The sequence below is a fragment of the Salvelinus fontinalis genome, chromosome 26 (assembly GCF_029448725.1).
Source record: "Salvelinus fontinalis isolate EN_2023a chromosome 26, ASM2944872v1, whole genome shotgun sequence".
Classification (NCBI taxonomy): domain Eukaryota; kingdom Metazoa; phylum Chordata; class Actinopteri; order Salmoniformes; family Salmonidae; genus Salvelinus; species Salvelinus fontinalis.
In genome coordinates, this window is record NC_074690.1 from 37,001,188 (window position 1) to 37,027,606 (window position 26,419).

Below are 26,419 nucleotides of genomic sequence, written 5' to 3' on the forward strand. Positions count from 1 at the left end.
TTCATGTGCACTATGTCATCACGCACATACTTTTATCCACAACAAGTCAATTTGATGGAAACAACTCTGATGGGAAAATGCACATATTTTATTTTAGCAATTTATTTATAATCACATGAAAATCTGTCCCCAATTGGATGGAAACCAAGCAACTGCTGCAAATAAAAGTTGTCCTTAACATCTCAGTCTTTGAGATTAAATGGCAAAACATTAAACCTAATTTCTTCTTTACATAATTTCTTCTTTTTCCACAGAGGAATAAAGAGCCTTGCAAAAGTATTCATCCTCTTTGGCATTTTTCTTATTTTGTTGCATTACAACCTGTCATTTAATTTTGATTTTTATTTGAATTTCATGTAATGGACTGATTAAACAGCATGATCATTACACAGTTGCACCTTGTGCTGGGGACAATAAAAGGCCACTCTAAAATGGGCAGTTTTCTCAACCATAAGCCTCCTCCAACTTAATTTTAGAGAATTTGGCATTACGTCCAACCGTCCTCACAACCGCAGATCACGTGTAACCACTCCAGCCTAGGACCGCCATATCTAGCTTCCTCACCTGCGGGATCGTCTGAGAACAACCACCCAGACAGCTGATGAAACTGAGGAGTATTTCTGTCTGTAATAAAGCCATTTTGTGGGTTAAATCTGATAGGCTGGACCTGGCTCTGCCGTGAGTGGGCCTGGCTCCCTAGCGGGTCAGCCTATGCCCTCTCAGGCCCACCCATGGCTGCACCTCTGCCCAGGCATGTGAAATCCATAGATTAGGGCCTAATTCGTTTATTTCAATTGACCGATTTCCTTCTATGAACTGTAACTCAGTAAAATCTTTGAAATTGCTGCATGTTGCATACATTTTTGTTCAGTATAGTATAGAAATCAAAGCCTTTGCAGCCTGAATAGAGAATGTTTTTTGCAAGAACCGGTTGCGCACAACAAGGCTGCCCAATCTTCAAAATGGTAGTGAACACAGACAAGCCTTGATAAAGCAGTTTAATACATTTCTAACATTCAAAAATCGTACTTTAAAAGTACAGGAGGTTGATGGGGAGGACAAGGCTCATGGCAGTGGCTGGAGCAGAATGAGTAGAATGGTATCAAATACTGGTTTGATGGTGTCATGACGTTGGCTTGATGGGGGAGGTTTATGACCCCCATAAATACCCCCCCCCCCGTTTCTCTTTCTCTACTTTATAGAGTTGACTCTTGAAAAGCCCTTTGTTAACATAGAGATTCTGGGAACATCAAAAGGTGGGAAACGGAACCATATTTCGGTAATCCAACCAGTTGAAAATATGCGTTGGTACTTGATGAATATGACGTCAGATCAGTTGGCGTCAGACATGAAAACTGATGATAGGACGACATAAACTATCCTGGAACATCTACACATTCTAGTTATCAGATTCACATGGAATTGTTGTGCAATTTAAATGTTTAAATATGAAACTATTTGTGAAAAGATTAAATGTAATTTTTAGCTTCTTAATGAGAGAACGATTTGTCATAAGAACACCACTCTGCTCACTCAGAGGCCCCGCCCAAGTGAACAAACATGGGTTGTAAACTATGAAACACGCCCTTCTTTCACTACTATATAAACCCGTTGACGAAAATTGAACTTCCTGTTCCGGGGACTTGAGGACGACGGTCCTACGTTAAAAGGGCTCAGATAATAACCTAACGAAATTAGCATCGTGTTCAATGTGACGATCGACACGCCGAAGGATGAATTTCAACTATACCAGCCAGAATATAGCACGAGCTTAAAAGTATGGTATGAACTTTGAACTCTTATTCACTAAAGAAGTGATACCTCCTAGCCGTTGCGTTAGCAACAGCAGCTGTAAACATGGCCTAGGAGAGGACGGACAGAGTATCCATTCTACCATGCTCCAGTTCACCACTAGACATTCTTCCATGCTGGACAACCCGGCCATCTATCTACGACCAATCTACCGAAGCGCAGCTCAGAGCAAATATTTATTGCATTTTCCTTTTTCAAATGGACGGTTATTTAGAATTCATAAGATACTGCATTTACGATAGCATAGCTGCCTACGGCCCAATAGAGACACAAAATATTTTTGTTCCTCAGTCTTCCCGCTCTTCCAGTCAAAACCCAACCGCCCTTTCTTTGTGTAACCAGACGTCATATCTGTTCCGTCCGCTAGGGACGTTTTCCTTTGACATAATTTGTAATCAATGTATGATCCATTCTGTGTAGATGTAATTCTGTGTGATTATTTAGGTATTTAGTAAATAAATAATTTAACCAAATGTTGTATTGCTGATTCAACTTGTTAGCCAGGGTTCGTGAAGATAACCATGAATTTACAACTTTCAGATGAGACTGAATAAAGTGACGATTAAATATTGACTGCTACTGATGTAAAAGATTACTAGGTCTTTAAGAGTTTATTCGGAAGATAACAGCTCTATAAACATTCTTTCGTGGTGCCCCGACTTTCTAGTTTATTACATTTACCTGATTAGCTAATCGGGTAATATTAATTACAGAGAAATTATTTTATAGAATAGCATGTCATCACTTAATCCGGCATAGCCAAAGACACGGCAATGGCATTCCATTCGCTCTGTTCCAGCCAATGGAGCCATCCTCCATTGTTTAAAAGGCATATCCAATCGCTGGTATGCATTCTATTCCCAAAAATACACATTGAAAACTCCCAAGATGGTTCCTCAAAATGATACAATGGCAATGATTTCTACATATGAATGATTCAACCTGTTCCTCTGGGGGAAAAGGAAGAAATTATATTTAATGTTGTGCCATTTTGTCTTTTATTTGCACCAATTTGTCCCTTTCATGTTGTACTTGCAACATTAGCAGAACATGACTTTGATCCAGAGCTTTCAAAGCATTGTTTGGGGTGTCCATGTTTGAAAACCAGGACTTGAAACGAGCTAGAATGACACTTGTGAAATTACAGAATTGTTCACCAACATATTAGTAGTAGAGCTTTTATTATATTTAACAAGTTACACAAAGCAGTGATGTTCATTTTGTATTATTCATTTTATGGGGCTTACAGGTCAGAAAGAGACAGACAGGTTTGTCTAGTAGGGTTCTAATAAAACAACAATTGGAGCAGAGATGATATAACACTCACAAGTACAGCATCACAGGAAAGGTAAAGCAGGCAGTCACAGTCAGAAACATAAAAAGGCTTAACATCAAAATAACATTTTCTCACCAATAAATCGTATATCACCCTACCAACCCTTCTCTCTCATTAATCATGTTTTCTTCTATCTAATCCAAGAAAGAAACGGTGTATATAGAATAAAGTGTGGATGTGTTTCGCTTAATGGATCAATGTTGTTCTTCCCCATTCCTGGTCCTTTTCACATCCTCTAACGAAACTGCAGAGGGCTGACACGCAGACCAATCACATCCTTTCCGATCTCAGTCACCTTGGAAACAAGAAGGTTAACGGTCAGCGATATCACTGACGGAAGAGGACATCTAAAATATGTTTTAACACTCAGTTACAAAGCAATTACAAAGCAATTAATACAACTTCATATCAAAGCGGGACAATTCTAAATAGAGGGGCATTCTGTACATGACAACACAGTAGGGCTGTTCTCTTGACTGACCTGTGTGACCCTGCAGACCTGGCCCTTGTAGGGGGGGCAATAGCAGGCCCCAGAGAGGGGGCACTTCTCCACTGGGCGTCCACGGTACAGGGGCGTGTACGAGGCAGCGCACAGGTCAAATGGATTGTGGGGGTCGTAGTTCAGCTGGTGGGCATCTGTCAGCGTCTTCTCGCATGCTGCCAAGATCTTGCGTGTCTTTAATACAGAGATGGAGAAGGTAAGAGACAGTGAATATATAGAAATAATTGCATGTGTATAAAGGGACATAGCACACACACACACACTTTGTTACCTGCTGTGCCACCTCTGGTTTGGGTCCTAGTTCAAGCAGACGACGGGCAAAACTGGCAGCTGTCTTGAAGTTCTTCAGTTTAAAGAATAGATTTAGTGCTGTACGTAAGACAAGGACCATGTGGACTGGCTGGAGACTGCAGTGGGTGAAGTAAGCTGCCATCTGGGAAAAACAACACATACAATCTTTAAAAAAGGATCAATGGGTAGTGAGCTCTTCAGTGAATAGGGAGATGGCGGACTAATGGTTCAGTTGGGAAGTAGATAAACACAATGACAATACCTCACACAGCCTCTTCTGCTGGTCTAATGTGTCTTTAGGCAACTTTTTCCTTTCCGTTTCCATGGTGAGGCCAACAATGTATTCTCTGCAGATTGTGATCAGCTGCTGAGCCTAAAAGACAGTGACCTCAATCAGGTTATCACCACTAAATACCATCAGGCCCACACTTGATTAACCTTAGTCTAAACAAGTCTACGTACCTCTGCGATCTCCTGCTTGTTGTCGACCACCAGCAGTGGCACAGACAGCAGGATGGTGCGGAAGCGTTCAACGCCCTCCTCGAAGCGGCCGGCAGTGGTGAGCTGGTAGCACTGCTGCAGGCGGGCAATGAGATCTGAGAGACGAAGACCCACAGCGGGCAGCCCCTGCTTGGCCCCACAGTCCTTCCAGTTCCTCTGCGGGTTGCCACGCAGGCAGGGCAGAGACGGCAGGCCCAGGTAGCATGTCCTCCCGCGGGATAGAGTCTGCATGAACAGCTGCTTATAGGGCCCGAACTGCACCACCCCAACCTGGTCATGGAGCAACTGAAAAGTAGAGAAAGAGAGAGAGACTAGTATAAAGTATAAACCTGTATAAAAGGCATGTGTGTATGTGAGTGAGTGAGTGAGTGAGTGAGTGAGTGAGTGAGTGAGTGAGTGAGAGAGAGATTACCCTCATGGCAGTCTCAAAGGAACCAGCCAGGACGTGGTCCACAGGGAGCTGGGAGTTGTTGCACCACAGTTGAGTGGGGCTCATGCCCTTGGTAGGAGGGACAAAGAAACCATCTTCAGCCCCTACTCCGGCACCAGCTGGCAACTCCTAGTGGGAGAGAGAAGAGACAACATTCTCAGACTGACTAGTCATCAGTCATGCTATGAGTCCTGCTAAACCAAAGAGTGGAGATTTCATGTTAAAGAAGAGAATCATCTCACCAGCTCTGGAGGCAGGTCCAGATCCTCCTCTACCTCCCAGCCTCCTCCCTCCTCCTTCGTGGCACCTCCTTCCTCCCCTAATCCATCCTGGGCATCCATGAAACCATCTGATGGAAAGAGAGAGATGTCAAATAGAAATCCAATATGGATGGTGTTAAGAGATAGATGGGAGGGGTTGAATGGAGCTTAAGGTTGGGAATAATGACAAATAATAACAAGATAACTAATGTAAAACATACTGTGTCCGTAAAACATACACTACAGGTAAAAAGTTTTAGAACACCTACTCAGTCAAGGGTTTTTCTATATTTGGACTATTTTCTACATTGTAGAGTTATAGTGAAGACATCAAAACTATGAAATAACACATAGAATCATGTAGTAACCAAAAAAAGTGTCCTCAGGGCAAGGGTGGCTTCTTTGAAGAATCTAAAATAACATATTTTGATTTGTTTAACACTTTTTTGGTTACTACATGATTCCATATGTGATATTTCATAGTTATGATGTCTTCACTATTATTCTACAATGTAGAAAATTGTCAAAATAAAGAAAAAACATTGAATGAGTAGGTGTGTCCAAACTTTTGACTGGTACTGTATATTTGCAAAAAAATATATGGGGGATTGGAAGTGATGCAGAAAACTACATTGATGGAAGCTACAAAATATCTGCAATATTAAAGCTGATCTACCCCCTAAAAAATTATACAAATAAATAAAAGAGAGGAGATAAATGAGAGGAACATAGAAAGAGATGGGGTAAGATAGTGCCAATCTAAAGTCTTGTCACCTCATTTAAGGATTTTTTGAGAAGGACTCACCCTCGTCCAGCTGAAGCTCTGCGTCCTCTCCCCAGCCCTCTCCTCCTGGGGCATCAACATCCATGTCTGCAGCCATCTGACCAGCCTTCCCTGCAACACGCACAATAAAAAAACGAATGTAACAACTCTACACAACAAATATGCTGACACGACACAATACACTACCGCAGGCTAGTCCCAAATGGCTTACACAAAATGTGCTGTCCGGGCAGGGGACTCACCCTTGGCTGCAATGGCTCCCTCGAAGAAGCCCTTGGACACAGTGAGCAGGGGCCAGTTGGTATCCAGGGGGTTGATGGGAGGTGGTGGCTGCAGCAGCTGGGCATTGGGGTCCACCTCAGGGACAGTGTCCTTTTCTGGGTCAAAGGTCTCTTTCAGGGCTTCCGCTTCTTCGTCCATCCCGTGGGTGGCAGCAGTCAGATATGCCAGTGACTCTACAAATGGAAGACAGCCACAGAGTTAACAGACAAGCAGTTTAGACCAAAAGCACCATAAAACAAGAGTCCCATGTCAGAAATATTGTGGGAGCTGGAAAGAGAGAGTAAGAGGTGTGTGTTCATTTAAGAAGACTCACTCTGGCCACAGTTCTTCAGGATGCGGACTCTCTCGCTGACGTCCCCCAGATACAGAGCACCCTGGTAGTGTCCACTCATATCCTTTCTGATCTCAGCTGCAACACAGTGATCAAACACTTGTCAGTCAAACAACTCTGACAAACACAGGCACTATTGGTCTGAAACAACACACACTCCTCTATCTGTCTAACCTATCTTCATCATCTTGCGGAGCTTGGCCAGGTTGCCGGTGATGAGGTAGAGGAAGGTGAGCTTGTCGAAGTTCTTGGTCCTCTGGTAGCACATTTCCACGACCTGGTGGTGACCCTGCAGCAGCGCCGCCTCGCCCAGCCGCTCCCAGCAGCCCCTCTCATCCAGAGCCTTGGCGGCCTCCAACGCCACCTACAGGATCGGAGGGCAAATTACACCACAGTGTTTCACACAGACGGTCTCTCAGAGATGTTGAATGAAACCTGGGGTCTCAAATTCACCTCAATGTTTCCACACTCCAAAGCCAGACTGAAGCGGGTCTTTTCATCCTTGACGAAGTGCAGGGCCACCTCCGGATAGCCCTTCTTCTGCAGGTAGGCGATGATGGACTGGCCAACCAGCTTGGCGTTACGCACCATGTGCAGCACCTGTAGGAGGTCAGGGGTCAAACAAAGTTGGTCAAACAAAGTCAGTCAAAAAGTAACTCCAGAAAGGGAAAAGAGAGAAGGAGCATCAAATGACCTCCTCCTCACCTCCTCATATTTGCGGTTGACCAGGGCCAGTTTGAAGCGGTACTCCGTGGGGTCAATGTTCAGCACGCGGGGCCTGCACTCACGGTCAAGACAATAGACACTGTTGCCTCTGACCCGGGTCACGTAGATGGGCAGATCCAGAGTCCGGATGATACCATGATCACTACAGAAAGAGGAGTGGAGTGTGATTAGAAAAGTTGGATACTGCTCTCCTCTCTCAAACTCGTCACTAGAGCGGTGTCTTGTGCAGTAGTGGTGTGTCTTTACCCTGAGGTGAGGGCGTATTTGATGTGGTTGGAGGTGGTGTAGATGAAGACTCCACTCTCATCCCAGGCTCCACTCTTCACACGGATGTTCTCATGGATGCTGCACAGACTCTCCAGCTTCCTGTTGCAGATCATAATGGCTGCCGGGGCAAGCAGACAATCAGGTTTATTAACAGGTAAAGGAAGGCTAACATCTGGGGGTACTAGAAAGCGAGTGAACAGCTAGATAGGGTGTACATTTGGGATAGGTTGTTGACAACAGGTAGAGAGAGAGAATCTGTGAAAGGTTGGAAAAACAACTAGTATGGAGAAAATCTTGGCAGCAAAACAGAGATGAAAAGACAGATAAGATGTGTGTTTAGTACATACCGTGTTTAGCCAGCAGGGCCACGTGGCTGGTGTCGGCGCTCCAGACCACATACTTGACCTTGGCAATCTTCACGGTGGCCAGCGAGCGTTTTTGCTGCACGTCAAAGAGGGTGACTCCGTCTGCGTCGCGCAGCAGCAGGGAGCCCGTCCCGGCATAGAAGATCTCCTCACAGCTAGGTACCTGTACCTTCTTCACAATCTCATTCTTCAGGTTCTTGATCAGCAGCTGGAGGTAGAGCAGGGTTCACCATCATTACTATAGTCATCCTCTGACCTCTGTACTGTAACCATATTTAGAATAACTACAGCCATTGGTCCAGACAATACATGCTATTTAATCATGTGCACACACACACTTACCGAGTGCATGCGGTCCAGAACAGCGAACCTGTTCCTGGCGACCCAGACTGCGGTCAGACCAGAGGACCTCTTCCCCTCAGGAGCTGCAGGAGGGGGAGAAAGAATTAACATGGGTTTAGTGGGGTTATTAAATCATCTAAAAAGCAAGATATGAAATTAGAAATCCATTCACATTTGACAGATGTCGTCTCGTTAAGAGAGAAAAAGAGTGTCGTTTTACCATCTGGATTCTGAGAGTCGCTCTCTTTGGGGATGGAGTACAAGTCATAGGTGCTGTTCTCCAGGTTAGTTGCCCTCTGCAATAGAAGAGACACGTCAATACATTTTCAACAACTAAAGAAAGTGTCTAAATGATGAGTATGTATAGTACCTTCAGAAAGTATTCACATCCCTTGACTTTTTCCACATTTTGTTGTGTTACAAAGTGGGATTAAATGGATTTAATTGTCAATTTTTTGTCAACAAGTTACACAAAATAGTGGCAAAATGGAAGTAAAAAAAAATATATATATATATATATTTTTTTACAAATGTTATAATTTATGAAAAACAAATATTGTGATTAAGTATTCAACCCCTTGAGTCAATACATCACCTTTGGCAGCGATTACAGCTGTGAGTCTTTCTGGGTAAGTCTCAAAGAGCTTTCCACACCTGGATTGTGCAACATTTGCCATTTATTCTTTACAAAATTCTTCAAGCTCTGTCAAATTGGTTGTTAATCATTGCTAGACAACCATTTTCAGGTCTTCCCATAGATTTTTAGCAGATTTAAGTCAAAACTGTAACTCGGCAACTCAAGAACATTCACGGTGTTCTTGGTAAGCATCTCCAGTGTAGATTTGGCCTTGTGGTTTAGGTTATTGTCCTGCTGAAAGATATATTAATCTCAGTGTCTGGTGGTACGCAGCTTTAATTATTTAGGGAGTGGAAATCTGATCAATCTAAAAATATATATATATAAAAAATTAAAGTATTTTTCACACAGGGTGCCTTTCCGTATGGGAACTTTTTGGCAAAATTAGAGTATACCCACCATCCTTGTCTACGCCCCTGATGCAAACAGGCATAATGACAATTGCGCATCACAAATAGCCTACTAACCAACACTTCAGACTCAGCTTTTCCAATACCTGGTTTGCATACCCATTAATGGCTTAGTTAGCATTTACTGGTAGATATAAGTTGAAACGTCTTTCCAACTCTACCGGCTACCGATTTCATTCTTCTGTGTGCTGCTCCATGCCAAAACCAGCTGAGAGCTGCACACTCTCGCTGCCTGCAGATGATATTCCGCTGAAACTAGGCTGTGTGCAGCGCGCATGTGAATATACACTGCTCAAAAAAATAAAGGGAACACTTAAACAACACAATGTAACTCCAAGTCAATCACACTTCTGTGAAATCAAACTGTCCACTTAGGAAGCAACACTGATTGACAATAAATTTCACATGCTGTTGTGTAAATGGAATAGACAACAGGTGGAAATTATAGGCAATTAGCAAGACACCCCCAATAAAGGAGTGGTTCTGCAGATGGTGACCACAGACCACTTCTCAGTTCCTATGCTTCCTGGCTGATGTTTTGGTCACTTTTGAATGCTGGCGGTGCTTTCACTCTAGTGGTAGCATGAGACGGAGTCTACAACCCACACAAGTGGCTCAGGTAGTGCAGCTCATCCAGGATGGCACATCAATGCGAGCTGTGGCAAGAAGGTTTGCTGTGTCTGTCAGCGTAGTGTCCAGAGCATGAAGGCGCTACCAGGAGACAGGCCAGTACATCAGGAGACGTGGAGGAGGCCGTAGGAGGGCAACAACCCAGCAGCAGGACCGCTACCTCCGCCTTTGTGCAAGGAGGAGCACTGCCAAAGCCCTGCAAAATGACCTCCAGCAGGCCACAAATGTGCATGTGTCTGCTCAAACGGTCAAAAACAGACTCCATGAGGGTGGTATGAGGGCCCGACATCCACAGGTGGGGGTTGTGCTTACAGCCCAACACCGTGCAGGACGTTTGGCATTTGCCAGAGAACACCAAGATTGGCAAATTCGCCACTGGCGCCCTGTGCTCTTCACAGATGAAAGCAGGTTCACACTGAGCACGTGACAGACGTGACAGTCTGGAGACGCCGTGGAGAACGTTCTGCTGCCTGCAACATCCTCCAGCATGACCGGTTTGGCGGTGGGTCAGTCATGGTGTGGGGTGGGTGGCATTTCTTTGGGGGGCCGCACAGCCCTCCATGGGCTCGCCAGAGGTAGCCTGACTACCATTATTTACCGAGATGAGATCCTCAAACCCCTTGTGAGACCATATGCTGGTGCGGTTGGCCCTGGGTTCCTCCTAATGCAAGACAATGCTAGACCTCATGTGTCTGGAGTGTGTCAGCAGTTCCTGCAAGAGGAAGGCATTGATGCTATGGACTGGCCCGCCCGTTCCCCAGACCTGAATCCAATTGAGCACATCTGGGACATCATGCCTCGCTCCATCCACCAACGCCACGTTGCACCACAGACTGTCCAGGAGTTGGCGGATGCTTTAGTCCAGGTCTGGGAGGAGATCCCTCAGGAGACCATCCGCCACCTCATCAGGAGCATGCCCAGGCGTTGTAGAGAGGTCATACAGGCACGTGGAGGCCACACACACTACTGAGCCTCATTTTGACTTGTTTTAAGGACATTACATCAAAGTTGGATCAGCCTGTAGTGTGGTTTTCCACTTTAATTTTGAGTGTGACTCCAAATCCAGACCTCCATGGGTTGATACATTTGATTTCCATTGATAATTTTTGTATGATTTTGTTGTCAGCACATTCAACTATGTAAAGAAAAAAGTATTTAATAAGAATAGTTCATTCATTCAGATCTAGGATGTGTTATTTTAGTGTTCCCATTTATTTTTTTGAGCAGTGTATTTCACGTGCTTTGTGATTGTATAGGCTACTTTGTGCATGATTTCTCTATTGTACTACATAATTGATAAGTCGTGGTCTCGAGACCGGTCTCGGGCACTACATACAACACTGCCGTAAGCACAGATGAAGGATATCAAGGATCTGGAAAGGTTCTGTATGAAGGACTGGTCTAAGATCCCTCCCAATGTTGTCTCCAATCCCATAAAACATTTTCGAAAAAGGCTCAGTGCGGTTATCCTCGCAAAGGTGAGGTAATGAAAACTGGGTTACAAATAATTAAAATAATAAAGACTCATTAAATCAATCTCTCAATGGTCTTAGTATAAAATAGATATAATTTCCCAATTTTTTAAGTACACAATATAGCTCAGTATTTGAATTATTTAATGTAGTCTTTTCTGCTTAGCTTAATCAATGGTGCCAATAATTTAGGACATGACTGTATAACTTATTATGTGCATGCAAGTTTGTTTTAAGAGCGAGACTCACAGTGCAGAGCAGGACAGCATTCTCTGCAGGGTTGTAAGACATGCTGAACACTGGGAACTTTGACCCACTAGTAGAAAAACAGAACAGTGGTTAGAATTCACATGACAAAACCAGCTGACCTCTCGCATTCTTTTAGAAAATCGCAAGCAGTCAGTCTCATCCTTCAGAATTCAGTTAAAGGACAATACAGACTTCGCAGTGTTATATGAGCATGCACACGCACACACCTGCGCAACTGCATGACGGCAGTGTCTTTGCTGCTGCTGAAGTCGAGCTGGCGCAGGAAGCGGTCCTTGACGTAGTAGAGCATGTTTCCGTACACAGCATAGGCCGGACGCTCACGCTCCAGCTTAAAAACCAGCATACCACTGTCATGACCTGGAGGACAAACAGCCTGGTCACGCACTCAACTTCTAATTAACAAATGTCTTCAACAGCACACTGTCACTGAAAGACAGTAAAATTAAGTGCAGCGATATACAGTATGTGTGCCCATCTGCATAGGTGGTGAGTCAAGAATACCACCTCCATCTGCCTTACAATGTAATCTACTTTGAGCACAATAAAAAGCTCCATATCAATTTGATTCATTGTTATCATTATACGTTAGTCACTTACCGGCAGCAAATAGGTTGAGGTTGGGGTGAGCCCCCAGCACCCAGAAGCGGTCGTGGTCCCTGCGGAAGGTCTGGACACCAGTCCTCTTGGACATGTCCCACACACGGATGCTCTTGTCCTCAGAGTTGGAAAGGATGAGCTCCTGGCGGGGGTGGAAGACAGCACAGGACACGTTGTTGTAGTGGCCCCTGCAGGTGTCCAGCTCCCATGCCTTGGACTCTGGAGAGGTGGGAGAAAGTAAGACAATCAAGTTATAAATCATTTTGTGTGTGGAGTACAGAGATGAGGTAGGCATTCAAAAATCATGTTAAACACAATTATTGCACATGAGTGGGGTAATGTGTGGAGGCCAGCGACACAAAATCAAAATGTAATACATTTCAAATTCAGGTAGTAACAAAATGTGAAAAAAGTCAAGGGGTGTGAATACTTTCTGAAAGTACTGTACATAGTAAGACAATACATCCTCCAGTTACACACACTCACCGTTCATCCTCCAGATCTTGACCTGCCGGTCGTCAGCCCCCGAGACGATGAGAGGCATGCTGGGATGGAAGGCGGCCCAGTTGACCCCACGGTCGTGACCCTGCAGGGAGAGGAAAACTCACATGGTTCATAACTGGCCCTCAGATGGCTCAGAGCTTTTCTTGGGCAGTACAAACTCCAGGGCCTACCAATAAAATATTATTAATTTCAGTGATCTGCTCAGCTCACACCGCTCTGCTTCTCCAAAGACGGGCATACAGGATACTTGTAAATAGGAAATTCTGAGGCACACCACAACTACTTTCAGTGTTTCACCTAGATTTCAGCAGCGGGATGCCCTAGCTACATCGTTGTCACCACTACAAAAATATATGATATATATTGAGATCTAGATAGATACACTGAACAAAAATAAAAACACAACATGCAACAATTTCAACGATTTTAATGAGTTACAGTTCATATAGAGAAATCAGTCAATTGAAATAAATTCATTAGGCCCATAATTTATGAATTTCACAAGACTGGGCGGGAGCCAACTCAGCCAATCAGAATCAGATTTTCCCCACAAAAAGTGCTACATTACAGACAGAAGTACTCCTCAAGCTGCGGTTGTGAGGCTGTTTGGAATTCTCTAAAATGACGTTGGATGCAGCTTACGCTAGAGAAATTAAAATTAAATTATCTTGCAACAGCTCTGGTGGACATTTCTAAAGTCAGCATGACAATTGCACATTCCCTCAAAACTTGAGACATCTGTGGCATTGTGTTATGTGACAAAATTTCACATTTTAGGAGTGGCCTTTTATTGTCCACAGCACAAGGTGCACCTGTGTAATGATCATGCTGATGAAAGAGGCAAAGGAAAAAAGCACATTAACAAGGACCTACAAAAAATGTGCCTTAAATAATAATAACCTTCATGTGCATATTTTCTGGGATCTTTTATTTCAGTTCATGAAACCTGGGACCAACACTTTACGTGGATTTAAATCTTTATTCTATGTGTGTGTGTGTGTGTAGCTTTGGCCTTGTGTTTTAGGTTATTGGCCTGATGAAAGGTGAATTCATCTCTCTGTGTCTGGTAGAAAGCAGACAACCAGGTTTTCCTCTAGGATTTAGCCTATGCTTTGCTCTATTCTGTTTCTTATCCTGAAAAACTCCCCAGTCCTTAACAATTACAAGCCTACCCATAACACGATGCAGCCAAGACAATGCTTGAAAATACAGAGTGGTACTCAGTAATGAATTGGATTTGCACCAAACATAACACTTTATATTTAGAACAAAAAGTGAATTGCTTTTCCAATTTGTTTTGCAGTATTACATGTTTTTGAATATGTTTTATTATGTACAGGCTTCCTTTTCACTCAGATGAGGTAGTCATTCAAAAGTCACTATTATTGCACACAGAAGCCACGTTTCCATTGGCACTTTAAAATCAACCCAGATTAGGCTGGCCTTGGTGGGCTAGCTCAAATTGGGTTTCCACTGTCTCCAGAAATGAGAAATTATGTAATCTTGCTAGGTAGCCGTGAATGTGCAGCTGGCTTCGCTAATGGTGCTAGCTAGCAAGATGAAGAATTGTATTCACCCTCACCATGATGCTACTAACGTTACCCCATTCTCCTGCCACTGCCAGCCAGACTCGGAGCTATGCATTTAGCAAGGATTTTTAGCTTGTTAGCTAGCTGAAAGGTTAGCATCGTCGCTAGCATAACAGGCTGACTGTTCTCATAAAAGTTTGTGTAATGCAACAATTAATGAAGGATTCAGTTACGGTGGTAATTAATGTCCTGTCTGACTACTGCAGTACTGCTTGTCCATGTGCTAGCTAACAGCAACAAGCCGAGACGAGCTAGCTAAACGTGGTGACAGCATCCAGCAGTGATCAGCTGGTGGTTACATAGTAACGGCATCACCAGCCCGAATTCTAATCGAGCTAGCAGAATTTGGGAAAATGGGCTGCGCTGGCCAACCTTGAATTTGATAATTACATTCGAGCCAACGGAAACAGGGCTAGTGAGTCCATGCAACGTATTACGTGACTTGTTTCACTCCTGAACAAACAATTTAGCTTGTAATTTTTTATTAATTTGTTAAAGAAATCTACAAACATTATTCTACTTTGACATTAGGTGGTAGTATTGTGTGTAGGCCAGTGACAAAAAAATCGAAATGGAATCTATTTTAAATCCAGGCTGTAACAACATGATGTGGAAAAATTAATGGGGTGTGAATACTTTAATTTTATGGATGACTAAAACCAGACATAAATTATGTAGAAAAGATAATGGAGCTATAGATTTTTAAAAATAAGATCATCTTTGAGACCTAACAATCAAAATAAAAACTACAGATAGGGTTAATCTAAAAAATATATATAATGTCATGGGGCTCCCATTGATTTTATTATGTTTGAGTCACTTAGATTGCATAAGAACAAAGCATAAAACATGGCAAATATGTAGAATTGTAGGAAATTTGCTCTAAAACGCTAACATGTCTCTGTGGCCAAGAGGGCCTCTAAAACCGCACTATTGACCACATCCACTACTACCACGCCCCCCACGCTAACATTGCCACCACTGTTGAAAAACATCCTAGGGTAAATACCGACTTTACTTTCAACAGACATCAATGACTCACCTCGAGCACGTGTTTGACGACTGCATCGGAAGCACCAAACAAATCGACGCCAGAGATGCCTCGCACCTCAGTCTCCACGGCACTGGGAGAGAGGTTCTTCTTCCTCAGACCTGGAACCAACAAACATAGCACCACGCACAAGGGGAATCCATATATATGTTACACAGGGGAATCCACATACAGGGGAAGGAGAAAGAGATGGATTGACACACGTTAATACACTCAGAGATACCATCAGTGAGAGTAAAGGCAGTGCATGATTTGAGAGCTCTAACATAAAAACGTAGCTGTTGGAACACACACACACATGCACTGAAAAGCAACAACACAACCTGTTTTCTCAGTGTGGTCCTAACTCGAGTCCAGGAACTACCATCTCTTTTTAACGGCACATCAAAACAGCCATAATGGGGTTAATTAATCACCAACACACAAAGAGCATCCCAGTTCCCCGTCATTGGTTCACAATTAATCAATTACAAAAAGATGATGTCCAGGACTCGAGTCAGATCACACACTTAATATGGAGAGAACACAGTTTGTGTCAGTGTCGCTAGCCCAGGGAAATCTGGTGGTGAACAAATAAGCCAACAGGATCAAGAAGAGGATTCATGAAGGAGAACTGCACTAGGAACCCATGTGCAGGTGTGGATGTTTCCAGGGAGAGCATGGGGACAGGTGACACAGGTGGAAGTGGGAAGGGATGGACTTGGCTGATGGGCTGGTGGAGGTGGTGGTTGGGGTTGTAAAGAGGTGCTCTGATTGGGCGTTGAATGTCAGGAGGGGTGAGTAGTATTTTGGAGAGTCCATGCTTGGGTTAGATACTGCTACAAACTAAACATCTTTCTGCTGCTTTGAGGTTTGAGTCATGCCAAGAGTTCATGCTTACTGACCAACAAACTTATCAATTACAAGTTAATGTAATCTACAGCATTGATCAGGAAATGCAAAGATGATATTGATAAAGTCTGAAAGAGGATGTTATGGCTACTTACAGTATTGCTGACTGTGCCGTGGAGACATGCACAATGCACAGGTAGAGCATTATATCATATATATTACTTATTAGTAAAGGGTAATAACAACTGGTAAGTTTGCGAGGTGATGCGTTATCATTAAATGAGAGCAGTTAATAGTAGCACGGCACTGATGCCTAACATAGTTTACTTAGGGTATTTGAGAGGTGAAATTGTAACGGACAAACTGAGCCTGGAGACAATGGCTGACTATCATGTAATCTGGGACATTCATGCGCACAGAATAGTGAGAATAAATAAGGGAATTCCACACCTCCCAGCTGCACAGGATTGTGAGCTACAGTACATATCTACCTCAATAACCTCGCACATCTACTCGGTACTGGTACCCTGTGTATATAGCTACGTTATTGTTACTCATTGTGTATTTATTCCTTGTGTTATTCTTTTTTCTATATTTTTCCTCTATTGTTGGGAAGCACCCGTAAGTAAGCATTTCACTGTTAGTCTACACCTTTTGTTTACAAAGCATGTGACAAATAACATTTTATTTGGTTATGAGAAGTCACTGAAGCCATGCATACCCACACTGAAACAGAATTATGTGGTGTGTGTGTGTGAGTTGAGAATGAGGTAGGAAACTTAGATACCTAAAATGGGTTAGTATATGAGAAGAGTAAAAGAATGATGGAAGGACAGTCAAACACGATCAGACGATAAGTAGATATTAAAACATGCAGAAGCACAGAAACACCTCTCCCATATTCTCTCTCAATCTCCCCATCTGACAAAGTGTTACCTTATCTCATTTAACTACCGTGCTCTACAATTCTTCACTGAAAGGTCTTTAGTTCTGTTCATAGCTATGCTCTCATTATCTGCTTCCCCTATCATTTTCACTCTCTCTATTCACCTGTCCATCTCAACTAAGGAGAGAGGTGTTTCTGCAAACAGCCCATAGAGATTCATTCTCTACAAAGAGGAGAGGAAGGGGTTCAGGACATGTCCTGTCCCTAGCTTCCTTTCCATACCACCCAGCCCCCTCCCCAAACCTCACCCCCACCCGCTACCCTGAGTCCCATCCCCACGACCTCACCAGAGATATCCCACACGCGCACAGTCTGGTCCAGGCTAGCCGACACCACCAGGTCCTCAGATGGGTGGAACTGAGCACACATCACATAGTGATTATGCCCTGTCAGGACACTGCAGGAGAGAAACACAAAAAATGATATCATAATTTACAGTTAGAAAAACAGACACATGCAAGCGTTTGAGTGAGGTGCCAACGCTTGGCTCAGGCACAGACTTACCAGACGCATGTCCTGGACTGCCAGTTCCAGATGCGGATGGTCTGGTCATCTGAGGCACTCAGAATCCAGGGATAGTCCTGGAGAAAGGAAAGGAATGGGTTTCAGAACGCATTGAGAACATGAAACTAAGGGATAAACATGACATTCAAAGGTTGGGCCTTAACGTAAGTGACAACAAAATGGATGTAGGCAAGCCATTTTGTATGTAAAAATAAGAAAGGACTCACATGATGGAAGAAGGTGGTGCGGATGTAGTCTAGGTGTCCAAGAAGAGTGAAGAGGCAACGCCGCAGCTTGTAGTTCCACACCTGGTAAAGGGAGATAAACAGTTAATAGAGCAGTGACATCAGTTTTCCAGTATGTTTTAGGATGTATTCTCTGCTAAAACAAATATGAGGGAGAAGGTGAGGGTGTATGAATTAGGGGTGTAAATGTTTAAACGTTAAAATGAAATTGGGATCCTTAACGTTAAGAAAAATCTCTAATGAAAAACAATGTTTTTCCCCCTCACAAAATGTAAATCACAGTGCAGCTGGCTCGCTTGCTCTTTCTCTTCGCTGATGATGAGAGTGTGTTTTCAGTCTTCGGTCTGTTGTGTGTAGAATATCCTAGCCTATTCATTGATGATAGGCCCTACTTTACTGAAGTTACGAGACATTGGAGGCCAAGAAATGGCTAAATACCATTGCGAGATACAACTTTTGACTGCCGATAGATAGGCCTAGTTTATGGTTCTGACTCCGTCTGCCTGGTGGCCGACCTGCCTATATTGTGCCCCTCCCCTCGCTCTCGGTCGCTTGCTAGCTCGCTATGAAAGATGCGAGTGTTTGTGTTCTCGAAATTACGGCAGCTAATCAGTCTCCTCCGTTTCAAAAACACTGAATCTTAGGAGTCGATTCCTAGCAGAAGGGGTGTTCTCTTTCTGCTAAATGTCTTGGTAAGTCACAGTATTTAAGTAACTTTAAAGCATTTTGCTACACTCGCATTAACATCTGCTAACCATGTGTATGTGACCAATAACATTTCATTTGATAAAGGAAAGAGTGGTCTGCCCGTAAGAAGTAGACAGGCTGTGTGCAGGCAGCTTGAGATGATTTGTTTGACAGTTCTGGTCGCCTAGTGATGGACGTTAGTCCTGCTTCAGAAGCGGCATTCCTTAACAGACAAGTAAAATGCCCATTCAGTGGCGCTATGAAACTATCTACAGAGAAGGTTTTATGTCTGCATTAAAAATAGAACCGCCTAACCACTAGAACCGCCTAACCACTAGAACCGCCTAACACTAGAAGAACCGCCTAACACTAGAAGAACCGCCTAACACTAGAAGAACCGCCTAACACTAGAACCGCCTAGATGGTGTCAAAAAAATATATATTAAAGAAAATATATTTTTTTAAATGGCCCCCAAACAATTACGTCCTTTCCCGACTTTTCCTTAATGTTTGTATTTTATTTATTTACTTACTTATTCAAAGACAATGTGATGTAGGACGTTGGTACCCAGCCAGGCCTAACTGAATGACAATGAGGGTCAAGAGGTTGATTTAATTTAGAACAATAGTGTAACGATGAGTTTGCGTTATGCCTATTTAATCAGCATTGGCACTCATGTTTATGGCAAATAATTTGACCACGTGCCTGGCAGGTCGATATCATCCTATTTTGCATTTGACTTTGTTAAAATAAGCTTTACGGGACTGTTTTATTTACCATAATTCTATTATTACGAATTACATTTACTGTAAGGGAAACAAAAATATCCTGTGTTGCAGTAGGCCTTTGGAATAATGAAAAACATATCTTTGACTGAGTTGATGAGCGAGGGGAAGCAAACGAAGCCAGTCTACCTGCATCCCTTTATCAAATCCTCCTTCAGTCACATGCATGTGAAACTTTTTGATTTCTATATAGTATCAAAAAGAACATTCTGCACTTTCTGTGACACTAACTTCTGTCAAATAACTCAATTCAAGAGGTGCAACTCTTTTTCCAAATATCACTTTCTCCAAGAATATCTTCGCAACCTTGCGTGTTGATATGCATCTGATGTGTATGCTAAAGGGGACGCCCGGCAACGTTAGCAATGTTCTCTAGCGGGTACTAATAGGCTGAAAGGACAGGCGGTTCTGGTGTTAAAAAGCCATTGTATACCCTTACAGACAAACAAATATGTCGTAGCGCTTTCAAGGGTATATACATATGTAATAGGACCATTATTCTGCATTGTGAATTGACATGGAATTGTATGATTTTTTCCCTTATAATTTTAATGGAAAAACTATTTTTTTCAAATGGCAGTTTAAGAGTTAAACAAAATTGTAAATTTTTCACATCCCTAATATAAATGTCTAACCTTGATTTTGTAGTCATCACCTCCAGACACAAAAAGAGGCTGCTGCTTGTGGAAATCAATTCCTCTGACAGGGCCTTTACAATAAAAAAAACAAACATCATAATCAATAACCAATCAAAATGGATCAAATTCTTCCATTTTTTGTTGTTGAAATTAGTTACAAAACTCATTTTACCATCATGTTCATCGAACTTGTCAATCAGTGTGCACATCCGATAGTCCCACAGCTGGATGACTCCATTGTGAAGACTAGCAAGGATCCAGGGCCGCTTAGGGTGGAAACTCAGCCCTATGGAAAATAAATGCTTTTAGAAAGTTGACTTACTAGTCTTGTAAACCCGCCCCTAGGCAAAGCTTGACACATTGTGGGCGGTAACAAGTTTGCCTAGGGAGACTCGCTAGTTAGACAATCTGTGTCTACTAGCTATGACACCAATGAATGGCAACATGGTCATCAAGTACACAATAAATGATTATTGGTACTTTCAAGAAACTGGAAACTGGAAAAACGGTGTCAGTGATCTTCAGGTCGGAATTCTAGAAAGATGCCCTAGTTTCAGATTTGAAATTCTGAGTTGGATGACCGCTCATTTTTTTTGTGCCCCAATCGGAGCTATTTTTTTCCAAGTTATCAGTTGTCTTGAACGCACTGAAGTCAGATTTCTGAGATCGGATGCCATGTTCAAACATATATATACACACACATACATACATATAAGCTGGCTACTCACTAGCACATGGGCTTGTGCTTGAGAGATTGTTTATGAGACAGGTGTTCATTTTCTATAATGCCTGATTCACTAAAACTGTATGTGCATTATGGATTGTTCTGGTTACATTTGTAAAAGGGTTTTTATAGACAGAACTGAAAGCCAGTTCAGTGATTGCAAAAAAAGAAATTATAAAATCAAAATTATTAGTGGGTCTTATGGTTTGGAAGGCATATATATTTAGCCTAGGTATAATTACACAAGCTCTGAATTTATTAGATTATTGCTGTTTTAAATGCAGTGTATTTGACCTTTAAAAATTGTACAGCAAAGCCTATTTAGAGAATATACAGTACCAGTCAAAAGCTTGGACTCATTAAGACTACTCATTCAAATTTTTTTTTTTTTTTTTTTTTTTACAATTTTCTACATTGTAGAATAATAGTGAAGACATCAAAACTATGAAATAACATACGGAATCATGTAGTAACCAAAAAAAGTGTTTAACAAATCAACATAAACTCAGCAAAAAAAAGAAACGTCCATGTCAACTGCGTTTATTTTCAGCAAACTTAACATGTGTAAATATTTGTATGAAGATAGCAAGATTCAACAACTGAGACATAAACACAACAAGTTACACAGACATGTGACTAACAGAAATTGAATAATGTGTCCCTGAACAAATGGGGGGGGGGGGTCAAAATCAAAAGTAAGTCCGTATCTGGTCTGGCCACCAGCTGCATTAAGTACTGCAGTGCATCTCCTCCTCATGGAATGCACCAGATTTGCCAGTTCTTGCTGTGATATGTTACCCCACTCTTACACCAAGGCACCTGCAAGTTCCTGGATATTTCTGTGGGGGGAGTTGGCCCTAGCCCTCACCCTCCGATCCAACAGGTCCCAGACGTGCTCAATGGGATTGAGATTGTCGCTGGCCATGGCAGAACACGGACATTCCTGTCTTGCAGGAAATCACGCACAGAACGAGCAGTATGGCTGGTGGCATTGTCATGCTGGAGGGTAATGTCAGGATGAGCCTGCCGGAAGGGTACCACATGAGGGAGGAGGATGTCTTCCCTGTAACGTACAGCGTTGAGATTGCCTGCAATGACAAGCTTAGTCCTATGATGCTGTGACACACCGCTCCAGACCATGACGGACCCTCCACCTCTAAATCGACCCCAATCCAGAGTACAGGCCTTGGTGTAACGCTCATTCCTTTTACGATAAAAGCGAATCCGACCATCACCCCTGGTGAGACAAAACTGTGACTCGTCAGTGAAGAGCAGTTTTTGCCAGTCCTGTCTGGTCCAGCGACGGTGGGTTTGTGCCCATAGGGGACGTTGTTGCTGGTGATGTCTGGTGAGGGCGTGCCTTACAACAGGCTTACAAGCCCTCAGTCCTGCCTCAGCCTATTGCAGACAGTCTGAGCACTGATGGAGGGATTGTGCGTTCCTGGTGTAACTTGGGCAGTTGTTGTTGCCAGCCTGTACCTGTCCCATAGGTGTGATGTTCGGATGTACCGATCCTGTGCAGGTGTTGTTAAACGTGGTCTGCCACTGCGAGGACGATCAGCTGTCTGTCCTGTCTCCCTGTAGCACGGTCTTAGGCGTCTCACAGTACGGACATAGCAATTTATTGCCCTGGCCATATCTGCAGTCCTCATGCCTCCTTGCAGCATGCCTAAGGCATGTTCAGGCAGATGAGCAGGGACCCTGGGCATCTTTCTTTTGGTGTTTTTCATAGTTAGTAGAAAGGCCTCTTTAGTGCCATAAGTTTTTATAACTGTGACCTTAATTGCCTACCGTCTGTAATAGAGGTCGAACGATTAATCGGAATGGCCGAATAATTAGGGCCGATTTCAAGTTTTCATAACAATCGGAAATCGGTATTTTTGGACGCCGATTATTATTTTTTATACCTTTATTTAACTAGACAAGTTAGTTAAGAACACATTCTTATTTTCAATGACGGCCTAGGAACGGTGGGTTAACTGCCTTGTTCAGGGGCAGAACGACAGATTTTTACCTTGTCAGCTCAGGGATTCAATCTTGCAACCTTACGGTTAACTAGTCCAACGCTCTAACCACCTGCATCACGAGGAGCCTGTCTGTTACGCGAATGCAGTAAGAAGCCAAGGTAAGTTGCTAGCTAGCATTAAACTTATCTTATAAAAAACAATCAATCAATCATAATCACTAGTTATAACTACACATGGTTGATGATATTACTAGTTTATCTAGCGTGTCCTGCGTTGCATATAATCGATGCGGTGCGCATTCGCGAAAAAGGACTGTTGTTGCTCCAACGTGTACCTAACCATAAACATCAATGCCTTTTTTAAAATCAATACACAGAAGTATATATTTTTTAAACCTGCATATTTAGCTAAAATAAATCCAGGTAAGCAGGCAATATTAACCAGGTGATATTGTGTCACTTCTCTTGCGTTCATTGCACGCAATTTTATTCCAGAATTTTAAGTAATTATGACATAACATTGAAGGTTGTGCAATGTAACAGGAATATTTAGACTTATGGATGCCACCCGTTAGATAAAATACGGAACGGTTCCGTATTTCACTGAAAGAAGAAACGTTTTGTTGGAAATAAATTCCACAACACCCGTTAATTGAAATGCATTACAGGTGACTACCTCATGAAGCTGGTTGAGAGAATGCCAAGTGTGCAAAGCTGTCATCAAGGCAAAGGGTGGCTACTTTGAAGAATCTCAAATATAAAATATATTTTGATTTAACACTTTTTTTGGTTACTACATGATTACATATGTTGTTTCATAGTTGATGTCTTCACTGTTATTCAACAATGTAGAAACTAGAAAAAAATAAGAAAAACCCTTCAATGAGTAGGTGTCCAAACTTTTGACTGTTACTGTTTTATCGTGAATCGCCCATAAATTTGAACAAATCGAGATGTGTTTTGGTCATGTAGTGTCGTTAGCATTAGCGAAGATAGCATACGTTTCCTTGCAATCAGAGGGTAGAAGCTAGCTAGCGAAGTCATGAACAATCTAGAGATCGTGACAATGACATTTCTAATATAATCAATAAATATGTCTTGTAAATTTACAACGACTTAAGAGCAACATTTTACATGAACATGGGCAACGTCGTTAGCTAGCTAACACAGGCTGCTAACTTAACGACGTTAACTTACCTTTCACACGGGCCGACTTCGTCTCGAATTTGGTCAACATCGTAAGAAAGCGGTGACAACCAACGTTAGCTAGCTATATTTATTTCACGCTGAAAATGTATTTTTGAAAGTCTTTGAAACGGTTGTTTTTCGCAGACTGTTACCCAACTCCTTCTTTAGCCCATTTACTTGCGCCGACTATTTCCTGACACGTCGACCTGTTGGTGCAATGTTTTTTTGCTTGGGAACAATAAAGTTCATACACATAGGTCTTTGCAGCTGATGCAAAAAGCTCCACGCCACGGCGCAGTGATTGAGTCACTACTACAGTCTACGGGTGGGGCTTGCATCCCAATGAGTTGTACTCAATTAATTCTGTGGCATCAACCTTTCCTCACAATTATCGTTTATATAGCTCACATAAAACGTCAATCATGTGAATTATCAATTTGAGCCATTGAACATGTGGCATTACATGACATTTACCGTGAAATGCTTACTTACTAGCCCTTAACCAACAGTGCAGTTCAAGAAGATGAAAATATTTACCAGGTTTGGCTAAAATAAAAAAGTAATAATAAAAAGTAACAAGAATAACAATAAGGAGGCTATATACAGGGGGCACTGGTACAAAGTAAGTGTGCAGGGTGGTAATATGTGCATGTAGGTGGGGGCGAAGTGAGTAGCAGCAATGTACAAAAGGGAGGGGGGAGGTCAATGTAAATTGTCCGGTGGCAATTTTTATTAACTGTTCAGCAGTCTAATGGCTTGGGGGTAGAAGCTGTTGAGGAGCCTTTTGGTCCTAGACTTGGCGCCGGTACCGCTTGCCGTGCGGTAGCAGAGAAAACAGTCTATAACTTGGGTGACTGGAGTCTCTGACAATATTATGTGCTTTCCTCTGACACCGCCTATTATATAGGTCCTGGGTGGCAAGAAGCTTGGCCCCAGTGAGGTACTGGGCCGTTCGCACTACCCTCTGTAGCGCCTTATGGTCAGATGCCGAGCAGTTGCCATACCAGGCGATGATGCAACCGGTCAGGATACTCTCTGGTGCAGCTGTAGAACCTTTTGAGGACCTTCTGCCAAATCTTTTCAGTCTCCTGAGGGGGAAAGGGTTTTGTTATGTCCTCTTCACAACTGTCTTGGTATGTTTGGACCATGATAGTTCATTGGTAATGTGGACACCAGGGAACTTGAAAAACTCTCGACCCGCTCCACTACAGCCCCGTCGATGGTAATGGGGCCTGTTTGGCCCGCCTTTTCCTGTAGTCCACGATCAGCTCCTTTGTCTTGCTCACATTGAGGGAGAGGTTGTTGTCCTGGCACCACACTGCCAATTCTCTGACCTCCTCCCTATAGGAGGAGGTCCTGGACTTCCTGACGGGCCGCCCCCAGGTGGTAAGAGTAGGCAACAACACGTCTGCCACGCTGATCCTTAACACTGGGGCCCCTCTGGGGTGTGTACTTAGCCCCCTCCTGTATTCCCTGTTCACCCACAACTGCGTGGCCAAACACAACTCCAACACCATCATTAGGTTTGCTGAGGACACAACGAGCAGGGGACACAACGAGCAGTATGGCAACTGCTCGTTGTCGATGATTGATACAGACTCGGTCAGGGAGAGGTTGAAAATGTCAGTGAAGACACTTGACAGTTGGTCCACGCATGCTTTGAGTACACGTCCTGGTAATCCGTCTGGCCCAGCGAATTTGTGAATGTTGACCTGTTTAAAAGATTTTGTTCACATCAGCTACCGAGAGCGTTATCACACAGTCATCCAGAACAGCTGGTGCTCTCGTGCATGCTTCAGTGTTGCTTGCCTCGAAGCAAGCATAAAAGGCATTTAGCTCATCTGGTAGGCTCGCTTCACTGGGCAGCTCGCATCTGGATTTCCCTTTGTAGTACGTAATAGTTTTCAAGCCCTGCCACATCCGACGAGCGTCAGAGCCGGTGTAGTAGGATTCAATCTTAATCCTGTATTGACGCTTTGCTTGTTTGATGGTTCGTCTGAGGGCATAGTGGGATTTCTTATAAGCGTCCGGATTAGTCTCCCGCTCCTTGAAAGTGGCAGCTCTAGCCTTTAGCTCGATGTGGATGTTGCCTGTAATCCATGGCTTCTGGTTGGGATATGTACGTACGGTCACTGTGGGGACGACGTCATCGATGCACTTATTGATGAAGCCGATGACTGAGGTGGTGTATTCCTCAAAGCTATTGGATGAATTCCAGAACGTATTCCAGTCTGTGCTAGCAAAACATTCCTGTAGTGTAGCATCCGTGTCATCTGACCACTTCCGTATTGAGCGAGTCACTGGTACTTCCTGCTTTAGTTTTTGCTTGTAAGCAGGAATCAAGAGGATAGAATTATGGTCAGATTTGCCAAATGGAGGGCGGGGGAGCGCTTTGTATGCATCTCTGTGTGTGGAGTAAAGGTAGTCTAGGGTTTTTTCCCCCCCTGGTTGCACATGTGACATGCTGATAAAAATTTGGTAAAACTGATTTAAGTTTGCCTGCATTAAAGTCCCC

At 43.2% G+C, this 26,419-nt stretch overlaps 1 protein-coding gene across 1 annotated transcript; it reads right to left on the reverse strand.

Moving 5' to 3' along the window:
* Nucleotides 1–2,976: 2,976 nt before the first annotated feature.
* Nucleotides 2,977–24,154, reverse strand: LOC129824237 (coatomer subunit alpha-like). The gene is made up of 28 exons (XM_055883713.1): nucleotides 23,914–24,154; nucleotides 20,199–20,312; nucleotides 20,024–20,097; nucleotides 17,898–17,978; nucleotides 17,671–17,747; nucleotides 17,454–17,563; nucleotides 15,381–15,490; nucleotides 12,732–12,831; nucleotides 12,246–12,464; nucleotides 11,855–12,005; nucleotides 11,628–11,694; nucleotides 8,450–8,525; nucleotides 8,230–8,312; nucleotides 7,870–8,095; nucleotides 7,502–7,640; nucleotides 7,235–7,397; nucleotides 6,983–7,129; nucleotides 6,704–6,893; nucleotides 6,512–6,607; nucleotides 6,159–6,371; nucleotides 5,938–6,027; nucleotides 5,115–5,221; nucleotides 4,855–5,001; nucleotides 4,404–4,727; nucleotides 4,204–4,314; nucleotides 3,922–4,083; nucleotides 3,630–3,824; nucleotides 2,977–3,443 (listed from the first exon to the last, which is right to left on the reverse strand). The coding sequence occupies exons 1-28, from the start codon at nucleotides 23,951–23,953 to the stop codon at nucleotides 3,384–3,386; spliced, it is 3,672 nt and encodes a 1,223-aa protein (XP_055739688.1). The 5' UTR covers nucleotides 23,954–24,154; the 3' UTR covers nucleotides 2,977–3,383.
* Between the last annotated feature and the right edge of the window lie 2,265 nt (nucleotides 24,155–26,419).